Here is a 17,957-nt window from a genome sequence, read left to right on the forward strand (position 1 = left end):
ACCACCCCCTCCCTATCTAGACCACCACCTCCTCCTTATCCAGCCCCCCCCTTATCCAGACCACCACCCGCTCCCTATCTAGACCACACCCTCCTCCTTATCCAGCCCCCCCCCCCTTATCCAGACCACCACCCCCTCCCTATTTAGACCACCACCTCCTCCTTATCCAGCCCCCCCCTTATCCAGACCACCACCCCCTCCCTATCTAGACCACCACCTCCTCCTTATCCAGCCCCCCCCCTTATCCAGACCACCACCCGCTCCCTATCTAGACCACCACCTCCTCCTTATCCAGCCCCCCCCCCTTATCCAGACACCACCCCTCCCTATTTAGACCACCACCTCCTCCTTATCCAGCCCCCCCCTTATCCAGACCACACCCCCTCCCTATCTAGACCACCACCTCCTCCTTATCCAGCCCCCCCCCTTATCCAGACCCCCCCCCTTATCCAGACCACCACCCCCTCCCTATCTAGACCACCACCTCCCCTTATCCAGACCACCACCCCCCTCCCTATCTAGACCACCACCTCCCCTTATCCAGGCCACCTTCAAAAGCCTCATGGTGGATCTCAGAGTGGAGAATTGCTTGTCACACATTGTGCCCATCTGTTTTGGGTTCGCAAGATCAGAAAACCACGGAGATAGTTTGGACGTTGTATCGGCCCTGTAATATACATCATGTAATACTCCAGTCATCTCTGCCCTTCTCGGCCATGTTTCTTCGGTAACGTCTATAGTCACTATAAATCTCTGTCATTGTATGTTATTCTTCACAGACCGTATATTACCCGATAACCGGGAAAATGTCAGCCTGTAAATCCGTATACTGCAACCTCTGCCCCTCGGAACGATACCGCTACAATCCCGCCATTAGCTGCTGGAATCACCGCGCACACCGACATGGTCACTGGCTTCTGAATGACTGATTTACCGCTGCGGAGTGATGGTGTATAATGAGGGGATCTACCGCTGCGGAGTGATGGCGTATAATGAGAGGGATCTACCGCTGCGGAGTGATGGTGTATAATGAGGGGATCTACCACTGCGGAGTGATGGTGTATAATGAGGGGATCTACTGCTGCGGAGTGATGGTGTATAATGAGAGGGATCTACTGCTGCGGAGTGATGGTGTATAATGAGGGGATCTACCGCTGCGGAGTGATGGTGTATAATGAGGGGATCTACCACTGCGGAGTGATGGTGTATAATGAGGGGATCTACTGCTGCGGAGTGATGGCGTATAATAAGAGGGATCTACTGCTGTGGAGTGATGGCGTATAATGAGAGGGATCTACTGCTGCGGAGTGATGGTGTATAATGAGAGGGATCTACTGCTGCGGAGTGATGGTGTATAATGAGGGGATCTACCGCTGCGGAGTGATGGTGTATAATGAGAGGGATCTACCGCTGCGGAGTGATGGCGTATAATGAGGGGATCTACCGCTGCGGAGTGATGGTGTATAATGAGGGGATCTACTGCTGCGGAGTGATGGCGTATAATAAGAGGGATCTACCGCTGCGGAGTAATGGTGTATAATGAGAGGGATCTACCGCTGCGGAGTGATGGCGTATAATGAGAGGGATCTACCGCTGCGGAGTGATGGCGTATAATGAGAGGGATCTACCGCTGCGGAGTGATGGCGTATAATGAGGGGATCTACCGCTGCGGAGTGATGGCGTATAATGAGGGGATCTACTGCTGCGGAGTGATGGTGTATAATGAGGGGATCTACTGCTGCGGAGTGATGGTGTATAATGAGGGGATCTACCGCTGCGGAGTGATGGCGTATAATGAGGGGATCTACCACTGCGGAGTGATGGTGTATAATGAGGGGATCTACCGCTGCGGAGTGATGGCGTATAATGAGGGGATCTACTGCTGCGGAGTGATGGCGTATAATGAGGGGATCTACTGCTGCGGAGTGATGGTGTATAATGAGGGGATCTACCGCTGCCGAGTGATGGCGTATAATGAGGGGATCTACTGCTGCGGAGTGATGGCGTATAATGAGGGGATCTACCGCTGCCGAGTGATGGCGTATAATGAGGGGATCTACTGCTGCGGAGTGATGGCGTATAATGAGAGTGATGGCGTATAATGAGGGGATCTACTGCTGCGGAGTGATGGGTATAATGAGGGGATCTACCGCTGCGGAGTGATGGCGTATAATGAGGGGATCTACCGCTGCGGAGTGATGGTGTATAATGAGGGGATCTACTGCTGCGGAGTGATGGCGTATAATGAGGGGATCTAACCGCTGCCGAGTGATGGCGTATAATGAGGGGATCTACTGCTGCGGAGTGATGGCGTATAATGAGAGGATCTACTGCTGCGGAGTGATGGCGTATATGAGGGGATCTACTGCTGCGGAGTGATGGTGTATAATGAGGGGATCTACTGCTGCGGAGTGATGGTGTATAATGAGAGGGATCTACTGCTGCGGAGTGATGGTGTATAATCAGAGGGATCTACTGCTGCGGAGTGATGGTGTATAATGAGGGGATCTACTGCTGCGGAGTGATGGTGTATAATCAGAGGGATCTACCGCTGTGGAGTGATGGCGTATAATGAGGGGATCTACTGCTGCGGAGTGATGGCGTATAATGAGGGGGACCTACCGCTGCGGAGTGATGGCGTATAATGAGGGGATCTACTGCTGCGGAGTGATGGTGTATAATCAGAGGGATCCTACCGCTGCGGAGTGATGGCGTATAATTAGGGGATCTACTGCTGTGGAGTGATGGTGTATAATGAGGGGATCTACCGCTGCGGAGTGATGGTGTATAATGAGGGGATCTACTGCTGCGGAGTGATGGCGTATAATAAGAGGGATCTACTGCTGTGGAGTGATGGCGTATAAATGAGGGGATCTACTGCTGCGGAGTGATGGTGTATAATGAGGGGATCTACTGCTGCGGAGTGATGGTGTATAATCAGAGGGATCTACCGCTGTGGAGTGATGGCGTATAATGAGAGGGATCTACTGCTGCCGGAGTGATGGTTGTATAATGAGAGGGATCTACTGCTGCGGAGTGAATGGTGTATAATCAGAGGGATCTATGCTGCGGAGTGATGGCGTATATGAGGGGATCTACTGCTGCGGAGTGAGGCTATGTTCACAATACGTAAAACTACAGCTGTTTTTGCCAATGGCAACAAAGGCCGTACTTTTAACCCGCGGTAGAACAATGCTATTTTCAATGGGATCCCGGCCGGGGCGTACACACATCGTACACCGCTCCATCTGGGATCCCATACGCCCGCCGAAACACCTGACATGTCAGTTTTCTGCGGCCGGAATTCAGTGAATTGCGGCCGCAGAAAGACCTGTCAGTTCACACAGTGAAGCGAGCGGCTCCGGCTCACTGTGGGCTATAGGAAGAAGAGCTCTGCGGCCGAAAGATCATCCGGCTGGTACTTAAGTTGATGATCCGGCCAGAGACCGGCCGTTCCGTGACCCGGCTGGATCACGGAACGGCCGGTCTCTAACGGAGTGTGAACACAGCCTGAAGGCGTATAATGGGAAGGATCTACTGCTGCGGAGTGATGGCGTATAATGAGAGGGATCTCCTATGGGTATACGTAACCTGTATCTCCTATGAATATATGTAACTCTTATCACCCCCCATTGGCGTATAACACGGTGTGACCCCGGTATTGTCCATACATCCCTATGCGTCATGGCTGCCTGTGTGTACGGTGGGGAAGACCCTTTGAGCTGTCACAGATATGTGCTGAACACATTAGTCACTGACTATTTGAGTCCTGTACGAGCGATCAGCAGCTGTTGTAGCCGTGATCTGTGTGAACCACAAACACAAGGTTGTCAGAGGGATCACAACTTAAAAGCAACGTAACTATCCCCGAAGTATCAGGTTCTCCCTATATTATCTGCGTACTACAGTATATACAACGTCCACAAAGACCGTGAGCACCACGGGTGTACAGATCACAGGGACAGACCATGGGTGTACAGATCATACAGACCATGGGTGTACAGATCATACAGACCATGGGTGTACAGATCATACAGACCATGGGTGTACAGATCATACAGACCATGGGTGTACAGATCACAGGGACAGACCACGGGTGTACAGATCATACAGACCATGGGTGTACAGATCATACAGACCACGGGTGTACACATCATACAGACCACGGGTGTACACATCATACAGACCATGGGTGTACAGATCATATAAACAGACCATGGGTGTACAGATCATACAGACAGACCATGGGTGTACAGATCATACAGACAGACCACGGGTGTACAGATCATACAGACCATGGGTGTACAGATCATACAGACCACGGGTGTACACATCATACAGACCACGGGTGTACAGATCATACAGACCATGGGTGTACAGATCATATAGACAGACCATGGGTGTACAGATCATACAGACCACGGGTGTACAGATCACAGGGACAGACCACGGGTGTACAGATCATACAGACCATGGGTGTACAGATCATACAGACCATGGGTGTACAGATCATACAGACTATGGGTGTACAGATCATACAGACAGACCATGGGTGTACAGATCATACAGACCATGGGTGTACAGATCATACAGACAGACCATGGGTGTACAGATCAGACAGACCATGGGTGTACAGATCAGACAGACCATGGGTGTACAGATCAGACAGACCATGGGTGTACAGATCATACAGACAGACCATGGGTGTACAGATCATACAGACCATGGGTGTACAGATCATACAGACAGACCATGGGTGTACAGATCATACAGACCACGGGTGTACAGATCATACAGACAGACCATGGGTGTACAGATCACAGGGACAGACCACGGGTGTACAGATCACAGGGACAGACCATGGGTGTACAGATCACAGGGACAGACCACGGGTGTACAGATCACAGGGACAGACCATGGGTGTACACATCATACAGACCATGGGTGTACAGATCAGACAGACCACGGGTGTACAGATCATACAGACAGACCACGGGTGTACAGATCACAGGGACAGACCATGGGTGTACAGATCATACAGACCATGGGTGTACAGATCATACAGACCATGGGTGTACAGATCATACAGACCATGGGTGTACAGATCATACAGACCATGGGTGTACAGATCACAGGGACAGACCATGGGTGTACAGATCATACAGACAGACCATGGGTGTACAGATCATACAGACCATGGGTGTACAGATCATACAGACCATGGGTGTACAGATCATACAGACAGACCATGGGTGTACAGATCATACAGACCATGGGTGTACAGATCATACAGACAGACCATGGGTGTACAGATCATACAGACAGACCATGGGTTCACACTACGTATATTTCAGTCAGTATTGTGGTCCTCATATTGCAATCAAAACCAGGAGTGGATTAAAAACACAGAAAGGATCCGTTCACACAATGTTGAAACTGAGTGGATGGCCGCCATATAACAGTAAATAACTGCCATTATTTCAATATAACAGCCGTTTTTTAAATAACAGCAAATATTTGCCATTAAATGGCGGCCATCCACTCAATTTTAACATTGTGTGATCAGAGCCTTTCTGTGTTTTTAATCCACTCCTGGTTTTGGTTGCAATATGAGGACCACAATACTGACTGAAATTACGTAGTGTGAACCCAGCTATGGGTGTACAGATCATACAGACCATGGGTGTACAGATCATACAGACCATGGGTGTACACATCATACAGACCACGGGTGTACAGATCATACAGACAGACCATGGGTGTACAGATCATACAGACAGACCATGGGTGTACAGATCATACAGACCATGGGTGTACAGATCATACAGACAGACCATGGGTGTACAGATCATACAGACAGACCATGGGTGTACAGATCATACAGACAGACCATGGGTGTACAGATCATACAGACAGACCATGGGTGTACAGATCATACAGACAGACCATGGGTGTACAGATCATACAGACAGACTATGGGTGTACAGATCATACAGACCATGGGTGTACAGATCATACAGACAGACCACGGGTGTACAGATCATACAGACCATGGGTGTACAGATCATACAGACAGACCATGGGTGTACAGATCATACAGACAGACTATGGGTGTACAGATCATACAGACCACGGGTGTACAGATCATACAGACAGACCATGGGTGTACAGATCAGACAGACCATGGGTGTACAGATCATACAGACCATGGGTGTACAGATCATACAGACCATGGGTGTACAGATCAGATAGACCATGGGTGTACAGATCAGATAGACCATGGGTGTACAGATCATACAGACCATGGGTGTACAGATCATACAGACCATGGGTGTACAGATCATACAGACCATGGGTGTACAGATCAGACAGACCATGGGTGTACAGATCATACAGACCATGGGTGTACAGATCATACAGACAGACTATGGGTGTACAGATCACAGGGACAGACCATGGGTGTACAGATCATACATACAGACCATGGGTGTACAGATCAGACAGACCATGGGTGTACAGATCATACAGACAGACCATGGGTGTACAGATCATACAGACAGACCATGGGTGTACAGATCAGACAGACAGACCATGGGTGTACAGATCATATAGACAGACCATGGGTGTACAGATCATACAAACCATGGGTATACAGATCATACAGACAGACCACGGGTGTACAGATCATACAGACAGACCATGAGTGTACAGATCATACAGACAGACCATGGGTGTACAGATCAAACAGACCATGGGTGTACAGATCATACAGACCATGGGTGTACAGATCATACAGACCACGGGTGTACAGATCAGACAGACCATGGGTGTACAGATCATACAGACAGACCATGGGTGTACAGATCATACAGACCATGGGTGTACAGATCAGACAGACCATGGGTGTACAGATCATACAGACCATGGGTGTACAGATCATACAGACAGACCATGAGTGTACAGATCATACAGACAGACCATGGGTGTACAGATCAGACAGACCATGGGTGTACAGATCATACAGACCATGGGTGTACAGATCATACAGACCATGGGTGTACAGATCATACAGACCACGGGTGTACAGATCAGACAGACCATGGGTGTACAGATCATACAGACAGACCATGGGTGTACAGATCATACAGACCATGGGTGTACAGATCAGACAGACCATGGGTGTACAGATCATACAGACCATGGGTTGTACAGATCAGACAGACCATGGGTGTACAGATCAGACAGACCATGGGTGTACAGATCAGACAGACAGACCATGGGTGTACATATCGTACAGACCATGAGTGTACAGATCATACAGACCATGAGTGTACAGATCATACAGTTGCATATACCCCCCAGTTGCATATACCCCCTGTGTGCTCCCCCACTAGTATATAGACCCCCTGTGTGCTCCCTCACTTGTATATAGCTCCCCTGTGTGCTCCTTTAGTGTATAACCCCCCCTGTGTGCTCCCCCACTTGGATATAGACCTCCTGTGTGCTTCCCCACTTGGATATAGAACCCTGTGTGCTGCCCCCAGTTATATATAGACCCCCTGTGTGCTCCTCCAGTAGTATATAAACCCCTTGTGTGCTGCCCTAGTTATATATAGACCCCCTGTAAGCTCCCCGTTATATATAGAACCCCTGTGTGCTTCCCCCAGTAGTATATAGACCCCCTGTTTTGCACCACCAGTAGTATATAGACCCTCTGTGTGTTCCCCCAGTGTAGTATATAGACCCCCTGTGTGGCCCGCCAGTAGTATATAGACCTCCTGTGTGCCCCGCCAGTAGTATATAGACCCTCTGTGTGCTCCTCCAGTAGTATATAGACCCCCTGTGTGCTGCCCCAGTAGTATATAGACCCCTGTGTGCCCCCCAGTTATATATAGACCCCCTGTGTGCTGCCTCAGCAGTATATAGACCCCCTGTGTGCCCCACCAGTAGTATATAGACCCCTGTGTGTTCCCCCAGTAGTATATAGACCCCCTGTGTGCCCCACCAGTAGTATATAGACCCTGTGTGTTCCCCCAGTAGTATATAGACCCCCTGTGTGCCCCACCAGTAGTATATAGACCCCTGTGTGTTCCCCCAGTAGTATATAGACCCCTGTGTACCCCACAGTAGTATATAGACCCCTGTGAGCTACCCCAGTAGTATATAGACGCCCTGTGTGCTACCCCAGTAGTATATAGACGCCCTGTGTGCTACCCCAGTAGTATATAGCCCCCCTGTGTGCTCCCCCACTTGGATATAGACCTCCTGTGTGCTCCCCCAGTTGTACATAGACCCCATTCTGCTGCCCCAAGTAGTATATAGACCCCCTATGTGCTGACCCAAGTAGTATATAGACCCCTCTGTGAAGCCCCAGTAGTCTATAGCCCCCCTGTGTGCTCCCCCAGTTATATATAGCCCTCCTGTGTCTTCCCCGTTATATAGCCCCACTGTGTGCTCCCCTTATTTATATAGACCGCCGCTGTGCGCTCCCCCAGTTACACAGGCCCCTGTGTGCTCCCCCCTCCCATATAGTACACAATAAAACAAACACTTATACTCACCTGGGTCCGGGCGTCTCCTCTTCACTCTTGTGGCCGTGCTCCCCTTGTCCTGGCGCCGATGCTCCAGTGATGTCACTGGAGCACCGACACCACAAGGACAGAGCGGCCACTTGTGACCGCAGGGAAAACCCTTCCTGCGGCCCCAAGAGTGACTGACAGGAAGGGAGCCAATAGCTCCCGCCCTGTCAGTGCTGCTGCTGCATGTAACTGTGAGCGCTCATTACGAGTGCTCATAGTTACAGTTCAGATCACAGCAGCGAGCGGGGCAGCAGCCCTTTCTAGCGGTCTTGAGCACAAGAGAAGAGCGGAGCGTGGGGGCCCCCCTGGATGTTGGGGGCCCCAAGCGATTGCTTGGGGTGCTTGGTGCCAAAGACCGCTACTGTACAGACCATGGGTGTACAGATCAGACAGACCATGGGTGTACAGATCATACAGACCATGGGTGTACAGATCATACAGACCATGGGTGTACAGATCGTACAGACCATGGGTGTACAGATCATACAGACAGGACCATGGGTGTACAGATCATACAGACAGACCATGGGTGTACAGATCATACAGACAGACCATGGGTGTACAGATCATACAGACAGACCATGGGTGTAACAGATCATACAGACCATGGGTGTACAGATCATACAGACAGACCATGGGTGTACAGATCATACAGACCACGGGTGTACAGATCATACAGACCATGGGTGTACAGATCATACAGACCATGGGTGTACAGATCATACAGACCATGGGTGTACAGATCATACAGACTATGGGTGTACAGATCAGACAGACTATGGGTGTACAGATCAGACAGACCATGGGTGTACAGATCATACAGACAGACCATGGGTGTACAGTATCATACAGACCATGGGTGTACAGATCATACAGGACAGACCATGGTGTACAGATCATACAGACCATGGGTGTACAGATCATACAGACAGACCATGGGTGTACAGATCATACAGACCATGGGTGTACAGATCATACAGACTATGGGTGTACAGATCAGACAGACCATGGGTGTACAGATCATACAGACCATGGGTGTACAGATCATACAGACCATGGGTGTACACATCATACAGACCATGGGTGTACACATCATACAGACCATGGGTGTACACATCATACAGACCATGGGTGTACAGATCATACAGACCATGGGTGTACAGATCATACAGACAGACCATGGGTGTACAGATCAAACAGACAGACCATGGGTGTACAGATCAGACAGACCATGGGTGTACAGATCAGACAGACCATGGGTGTACAGATCAGACAGACCATGGGTGTACAGATCAGACAGACCATGGGTGTACAGATCAGACAGACCATGGGTGTACAGATCATACAGACAGACCATGGGTGTACAGATCAGACAGACCATGGGTGTACAGATCAGACAGACCATGGGTGTACAGATCATACAGACAGACCATGGGTGTACAGATCATACAGACAGACCATGGGTGTACAGATCAGACAGACCATGGGTGTACAGATCATACAGACCATGGGTGTACAGATCAGACAGACCATGGGTGTACAGATCATACAGACCATGGGTGTACAGATCATACAGACCATGGGTGTACAGATCATACAGACCATGGGTGTACAGATCATACAGACAGACCATGGGTGTACAGATCATACAGACAGACCATGGGTGTACAGATCATACAGACAGACCATGGGTGTACAGATCATACAGACAGACCATGGGTGTACAGATCATACAGACCATGGGTGTACAGATCATACAGACAGACCATGGGTGTACAGATCATACAGACCATGGGTGTACAGATCATACAGACTATGGGTGTACAGATCAGACAGACTATGGGTGTACAGATCAGACAGACCATGGGTGTACAGATCATACAGACCATGGGTGTACAGATCATACAGACAGACCACGGGTGTACAGATCATACAGACCATGGGTGTACAGATCATACAGACAGACCATGGGTGTACAGATCATACAGACCATGGGTGTACAGATCATACAGACCATGGGTGTACAGATCATACAGACCATGGGTGTACACATCATACAGACCATGGGTGTACAGATCATACAGACAGACCATGGGTGTACAGATCATACAGACAGACCATGGGTGTACAGATCATACAGACAGACCATGGGTGTAACAGATCAGACAGACCATGGGTGTACAGATCATACAGACCATGGGTGTACAGATCATACAGACCATGGGTGTACAGATCATACAGACAGACCATGGGTGTACAGATCAGACAGACCATGGGTGTACAGATCATACAGACCATGGGTGTACAGATCATACAGACCATGGGTGTACACATCATACAGACAGACCATGGGTGTACAGATCGTACAGACCATGGGTGTACAGATCATACAGACCATGGGTGTACAGATCATACAGACAGACCATGGGTGTACACATCATATAGACCATGGGTGTACAGATCATACAGACAGACCATGGGTGTACAGATCATACAGACCATGGGTGTACAGATCGTACAGACCATGGGTGTACAGATCATACAGACCATGGGTGTACAGATCATACAGACCATGGGTGTACAGATCATACAGACAGACCATGGGTGTACAGATCAGACAGACCATGGGTGTACAGATCAGACAGACCATGGGTGTACAGATCATACAGACAGACCATGGGTGTACAGATCAGACAGACCATGGGTGTACAGATCATACAGACAGACCATGGGTGTACAGATCAGACAGACCATGGGTGTACAGATCATACAGACAGACCATGGGTGTACAGATCAGACAGACCATGGGTGTACAGATCATACAGACAGACCATGGGTGTACAGATCAGACAGACCATGGGTGTACAGATCAGACAGACCATGGGTGTACAGATCATACAGACCATGGGTGTACAGATCATACAGACAGACTATGGGTGTACAGATCATACAGACAGACTATGGGTGTACAGATCATACAGACCATGGGTGTACAGATCATACAGACAGACAATGGGTGTACAGATCAGACAGACCATGGGTGTACAGATCACACAGACCACGGGTGTACAGATCATACAGACCATGGGTGTACAGATCATACAGACCATGGGTGTACAGATCATACAGACCACGGGTGTACAGATCAGACAGACCATGGGTGTACAGATCATACAGACCATGGGTGTACAGATCAGACAGACAGACCATGGGTGTACAGATCATACAGACCATGGGTGTACAGATCAGACAGACTATGGGTGTACAGATCATATATACAGACCATGGGTGTACAGATCAGACAGACCATGGGTGTACAGATCAGACAGACAGACCATGGGTGTACATATCGTACAGACCATGAGTGTACAGATCATACAGACCATGAGTGTACAGATCATACAGTTGCATATACCCCCCAGTTGCATATACCCCCTGTGTGCTCCCCCACTAGTATATAGACCCCCTGTGTGCTCCCTCACTTGTATATAGCTCCCCTGTGTGCTCCTTTAGTGGTATAACCCCCCCTGTGTGCTCCCCCACTTGGATATAGACCTCCTGTGTGCTTCCCCACTTGGATATAGAACCCTGTGTGCTGCCCCCAGTTATATATAGACCCCCTGTGTGCTCCTCCAGTAGTATATAAACCCCTTGTGTGCTGCCCTAGTTATATATAGACCCCCTGTAAGCTCCCCGTTATATATAGACCCCCTGTGTGCTTCCCCCAGTAGTATATAGACCCCCTGTTTGCACCACCAGTAGTATATAGACCCTCTGTGTGTTCCCCCAGTGTAGTATATAGACCCCCTGTGTGGCCCGCCAGTAGTATATAGACCTCCTGTGTGCCCCGCCAGTAGTATATAGACCCTCTGTGTGCTCCTCCAGTAGTATATAGACCCCCTGTGTGCTGCCCCAGTAGTATATAGACCCCTGTGTGCCCCCCAGTTATATATAGACCCCCTGTGTGCTGCCTCAGCAGTATATAGACCCCCTGTGTGCCCCACCAGTAGTATATAGACCCCTGTGTGTTCCCCCAGTAGTATATAGACCCCCTGTGTGCCCCACCAGTAGTATATAGACCCCTGTGTGTTCCCCCAGTAGTATATAGACCCCCTGTGTGCCCCACCAGTAGTATATAGACCCCTGTGTGTTCCCCCAGTAGTATATAGACCCCCTGTGTACCCCACCAGTAGTATATAGACCCCTGTGAGCTACCCCAGTAGTATATAGACGCCCTGTGTGCTACCCCAGTAGTATATAGACGCCCTGTGTGCTACCCCAGTAGTATATAGCCCCCCTGTGTGCTCCCCCACTTGGATATAGACCTCCTGTGTGCTCCCCCAGTTGTACATAGACCCCTTCTGCTGCCCCAAGTAGTATATAGACCCCCTATGTGCTGACCCAAGTAGTATATAGACCCCTCTGTGAAGCCCCAGTAGTCTATAGCCCCCCTGTGTGCTCCCCCAGTTATATATAGCCCTCCTGTGTCTTCCCCGTTATATAGCCCCACTGTGTGCTCCCTTATTTATATAGACCGCCGCTGTGCGCTCCCCCAGTTACACAGGCCCCTGTGTGCTCCCCCTCCCATATAGTACACAATAAAACAAACACTTATACTCACCTGGGTCCGGGCGTCTCCTCTTCACTCTTGTGGCCGTGCTCCCCTTGTCCTGGCGCCGATGCTCCAGTGATGTCACTGGAGCACCGACACCACAAGGACAGAGCGGCCACTTGTGACCGCAGGGAAAACCCTTCCTGCGGCCCCAAGAGTGACTGACAGGAAGGGAGCCAATAGCTCCCGCCCTGTCAGTGCTGCTGCTGCATGTAACTGTGAGCGCTCATTACGAGTGCTCATAGTTACAGTTCAGATCACAGCAGCGAGCGGGGCAGCAGCCCTTTCTAGCGGTCTTGAGCACAAGAGAAGAGCGGAGCGTGGGGGCCCCCCTGGATGTTGGGGGCCCCAAGCGATTGCTTGGGGTGCTTGGTGCCAAAGACCGCTACTGTACAGACCATGGGTGTACAGATCAGACAGACCATGGGTGTACAGATCATACAGACCATGGGTGTACAGATCATACAGACCATGGGTGTACAGATCGTACAGACCATGGGTGTACAGATCATACAGACAGACCATGGGTGTACAGATCATACAGACCATGGGTGTACAGATCATACAGACAGACCATGGGTGTACAGATCATACAGACAGACCATGGGTGTACAGATCATACAGACCATGGGTGTACAGATCATACAGACAGACCATGGGTGTACAGATCATACAGACCACGGGTGTACAGATCATACAGACCATGGGTGTACAGATCAGACAGACCATGGGTGTACAGATCAGACAGACCATGGGTGTACAGATCATACAGACCATGGGTGTACAGATCATACAGACCATGGGTGTACAGATCGTACAGACCATGGGTGTACAGATCATACAGACAGACCATGGGTGTACAGATCATACAGACAGACCATGGGTGTACAGATCATACAGACAGACCATGGGTGTACAGATCATACAGACCATGGGTGTACAGATCATACAGACAGACCATGGGTGTACAGATCATACAGACCATGGGTGTACAGATCATACAGACCATGGGTGTACAGATCATACAGACTATGGGTGTACAGATCAGACAGACTATGGGTGTACAGATCAGACAGACCATGGGTGTACAGATCATACAGACAGACCATGGGTGTACAGATCATACAGACCATGGGTGTACAGATCATACAGACTATGGGTGTACAGATCAGACAGACCATGGGTGTACAGATCATACAGACCATGGGTGTACAGATCATACAGACCATGGGTGTACACATCATACAGACCATGGGTGTACACATCATACAGACCATGGGTGTACAGATCATACAGACCATGGGTGTACAGATCATACAGACCATGGGTGTACAGATCATACAGACAGACCATGGGTGTACAGATCAAACAGACAGACCATGGGTGTACACATCATACAGACCAGACAATGGGTGTACAGATCAGACAGACCATGGGTGTACAGATACAGACAGACCTGGGTGTACAGATCATACAGACAGACCATGGGTGTACAGATACATACAGACAGACCATGGGTGTACAGATCAGACAGACCATGGGTGTACAGAATCATACAGACCATGGGTGTACAGATCTAGACAGACCATGGGTGTACAGATCATACAGACCATGGGTGTACAGATCATACAGACCATGGGTGTACACATCATACAGACAGACCATGGGTGTACAGATCATACAGACAGACCATGGGTGTACAGATCATACAGACAGACCATGGGTGTACAGATCATACAGACAGACCATGGGTGTACAGATCATACAGACAGACCATGGGTGTACAGATCATACAGACAGACCATGGGTGTACAGATCATACAGACCATGGGTGTACAGATCATACAGACAGACCATGGGTGTACAGATCATACAGACTATGGGTGTACAGATCAGACAGACTATGGGTGTACAGATCAGACAGACCATGGGTGTACAGATCATACAGACCATGGGTGTACAGATCATACAGACAGACCACGGGTGTACAGATCATACAGACCATGGGTGTACAGATCATACAGACAGACCATGGGTGTACAGATCATACAGACCATGGGTGTACAGATCATACAGACCATGGGTGTACAGATCATACAGACCATGGGTGTACACATCATACAGACCATGGGTGTACAGATCATACAGACAGACCATGGGTGTACAGATCATACAGACAGACCATGGGTGTACAGATCATACAGACAGACCATGGGTGTACAGATCAGACAGACCATGGGTGTACAGATCATACAGACCATGGGTGTACAGATCATACAGACCATGGGTGTACAGATCATACAGACAGACCATGGGTGTACAGATCAGACAGACCATGGGTGTACAGATCATACAGACCATGGGTGTACAGATCATACAGACCATGGGTGTACACATCATACAGACAGACCATGGGTGTACAGATCGTACAGACCATGGGTGTACAGATCACACAGACCATGGGTGTACAGATCATACAGACCATGGGTGTACAGATCATACAGACAGACCATGGGTGTACACATCATATAGACCATGGGTGTACAGATCATACAGACAGACCATGGGTGTACAGATCATACAGACCATGGGTGTACAGATCATACAGACAGACCATGGGTGTACAGATCAGACAGACCATGGGTGTACAGATCATACAGACCATGGGTGTACAGATCATACAGACCATGGGTGTACACATCATACAGACAGACCATGGGTGTACAGATCGTACAGACCATGGGTGTACAGATCACACAGACCATGGGTGTACAGATCATACAGACCATGGGTGTACAGATCATACAGACAGACCATGGGTGTACACATCATATAGACCATGGGTGTACAGATCATACAGACAGACCATGGGTGTACAGATCATACAGACCATGGGTGTACAGATCGTACAGACCATGGGTGTACAGATCATACAGACCATGGGTGTACAGATCATACAGACCATGGGTGTACAGATCATACAGACAGACCATGGGTGTACAGATCAGACAGACCATGGGTGTACAGATCATACAGACAGACCATGGGTGTACAGATCAGACAGACCATGGGTGTACAGATCAGACAGACCATGGGTGTACAGATCATACAGACCAATGGGTGTACAGATCATACAGACAGACTATGGGTGTACAGATCATACAGACAGACTATGGGTGTACAGATCATACAGACCATGGGTGTACAGATCATACAGACCATGGGTGTACACATCATACAGACCACGGGTGTACAGATCATACAGACAGACCATGGGTGTACAGATCATACAGACCATGGGTGTACAGATCATACAGACCATGGGTGTACACATCATACAGGACAGACCATGGGTGTACAGATCAGACAGACCATGGGTGTACAGATCACACAGACCATGGTTGTACAGATCATACAGACAGACCATGGTGTAGCAGATCATACAGACCATGGGTGTACAGATCATACAGACCATGGGTGTACACATCATACAGACCATGGGTGTACAGATCATACAGACAGACCATGGGTGTACAGATCATACAGACAGACCATGGGTGTACAGATCATACAGACCATGGGTGTACAGATCATACAGACCATGTAGAGAAGGGCCCACGGGCCTGGTTGGTCCCATTTCATTGTTAGTGATAGAAAACTGCAGCGGAGTCCTTCCCAAGGACCATAGTTACCAAGAAATAACGGGACTGAGTTATTAGTCAAAGGGGGAATAAAGAGGTGGTATAAGAGGAGGCCGCTGTATGGGCCCCTCCCCGTGTCTGTACTGATCTGTGCCCTATATGCCACAAGAAGACCTCATACACATAGGAAACATGGCTACAAGTCTGCTAAAACAACGGCCATCCTGTAACCCTGCCTGTATATAAGGACTATTATACACTACTAGCCATATACACTGCACTCCCTTCATAGGCTCAATGTGATCGGTGTGAGTGCAGATGGCCCTGTGCTCGGACGGTAGATACTACGGTATCTCCAGGATTTATTCTAATGACGTCTGTACAACTATCACATCCACAACAACTGGATCAAGCATTGCCCAAGAAGGGTTAGACAGACGTCCTGCTTTATATGGCGGTGTATAGTATTGTTATAGCAGGTACAGGCCAGGGTCTAGAAGAAAGACTGCCAACCAAAGAGACACCATCGGGGAGATTATACACATAGAGTGACATCTCTTTATAGAAGTATACATGTGGATGCCATTGCAGCTCTTTAGGGAGACTCTCCTCCCACGGTTACCTTTTCCAGAGAACTTAGCCCGGCTAAGTCTTGGAGAGCAGACGGCAGAGACCCTCCTCCAGGTGCCGCCATACTGATTCGAGCTGCTCTCCATGGAGAGGCCGTCTCCCGATGAGGATGAGGACTACGCTGTCCTTTTAGGAAGGAGAATCTATGTACAAGGGAAGGAGAAGACGACTCGGAGCCGGGGGAAAAGAGTCATCTTTGGGTTCCTTGAAGTCCCCGCTATTTGTATGTCTCCAGATTTAGAGTCAGATTTTCCAGGAAAAAGCCAAGAAGAAGAAGAAGTTTGGTTTTGAGGTCTTCGACGTGAACAGATGGGGCTTTCCAAGCGGCAAACGTGCTGGACCTGCTCATGGTTTCCTCCAGTATCTCGGCCATTGGCGCTGATAGAACTTCACAGGATTTTTAAGGGCTGCGAGGTACGACTGACGGAAGCGACACTTTGATTCCTTGACGTTTATGTCTTTTGTTGAGTTTTCTCCGGAGGCATGGGGTGCACA

General features: G+C 49.3%; 1 protein-coding gene across 1 annotated transcript in view; it reads right to left on the reverse strand.

Annotated features, from left to right (window-relative positions):
• LOC138775001 (uncharacterized protein KIAA1755-like) overlaps positions 1-17,548 on the reverse strand; it is a gene marked incomplete at its 3' end in the record, with an annotated part of 37,663 nt that extends 20,115 nt beyond the window's left edge. The window contains exon 1 of the mRNA XM_069955762.1: positions 17,455-17,548. Within this exon, the coding sequence (XP_069811863.1) occupies positions 17,455-17,548 (94 nt within the window). The remainder of the gene's footprint in view (positions 1-17,454) is intronic.
• Between the last annotated feature and the right edge of the window lie 409 nt (positions 17,549-17,957).

This window comes from Dendropsophus ebraccatus, unplaced genomic scaffold (assembly GCF_027789765.1).
Source record: "Dendropsophus ebraccatus isolate aDenEbr1 unplaced genomic scaffold, aDenEbr1.pat pat_scaffold_1230_ctg1, whole genome shotgun sequence".
Taxonomy (NCBI): domain Eukaryota; kingdom Metazoa; phylum Chordata; class Amphibia; order Anura; family Hylidae; genus Dendropsophus; species Dendropsophus ebraccatus.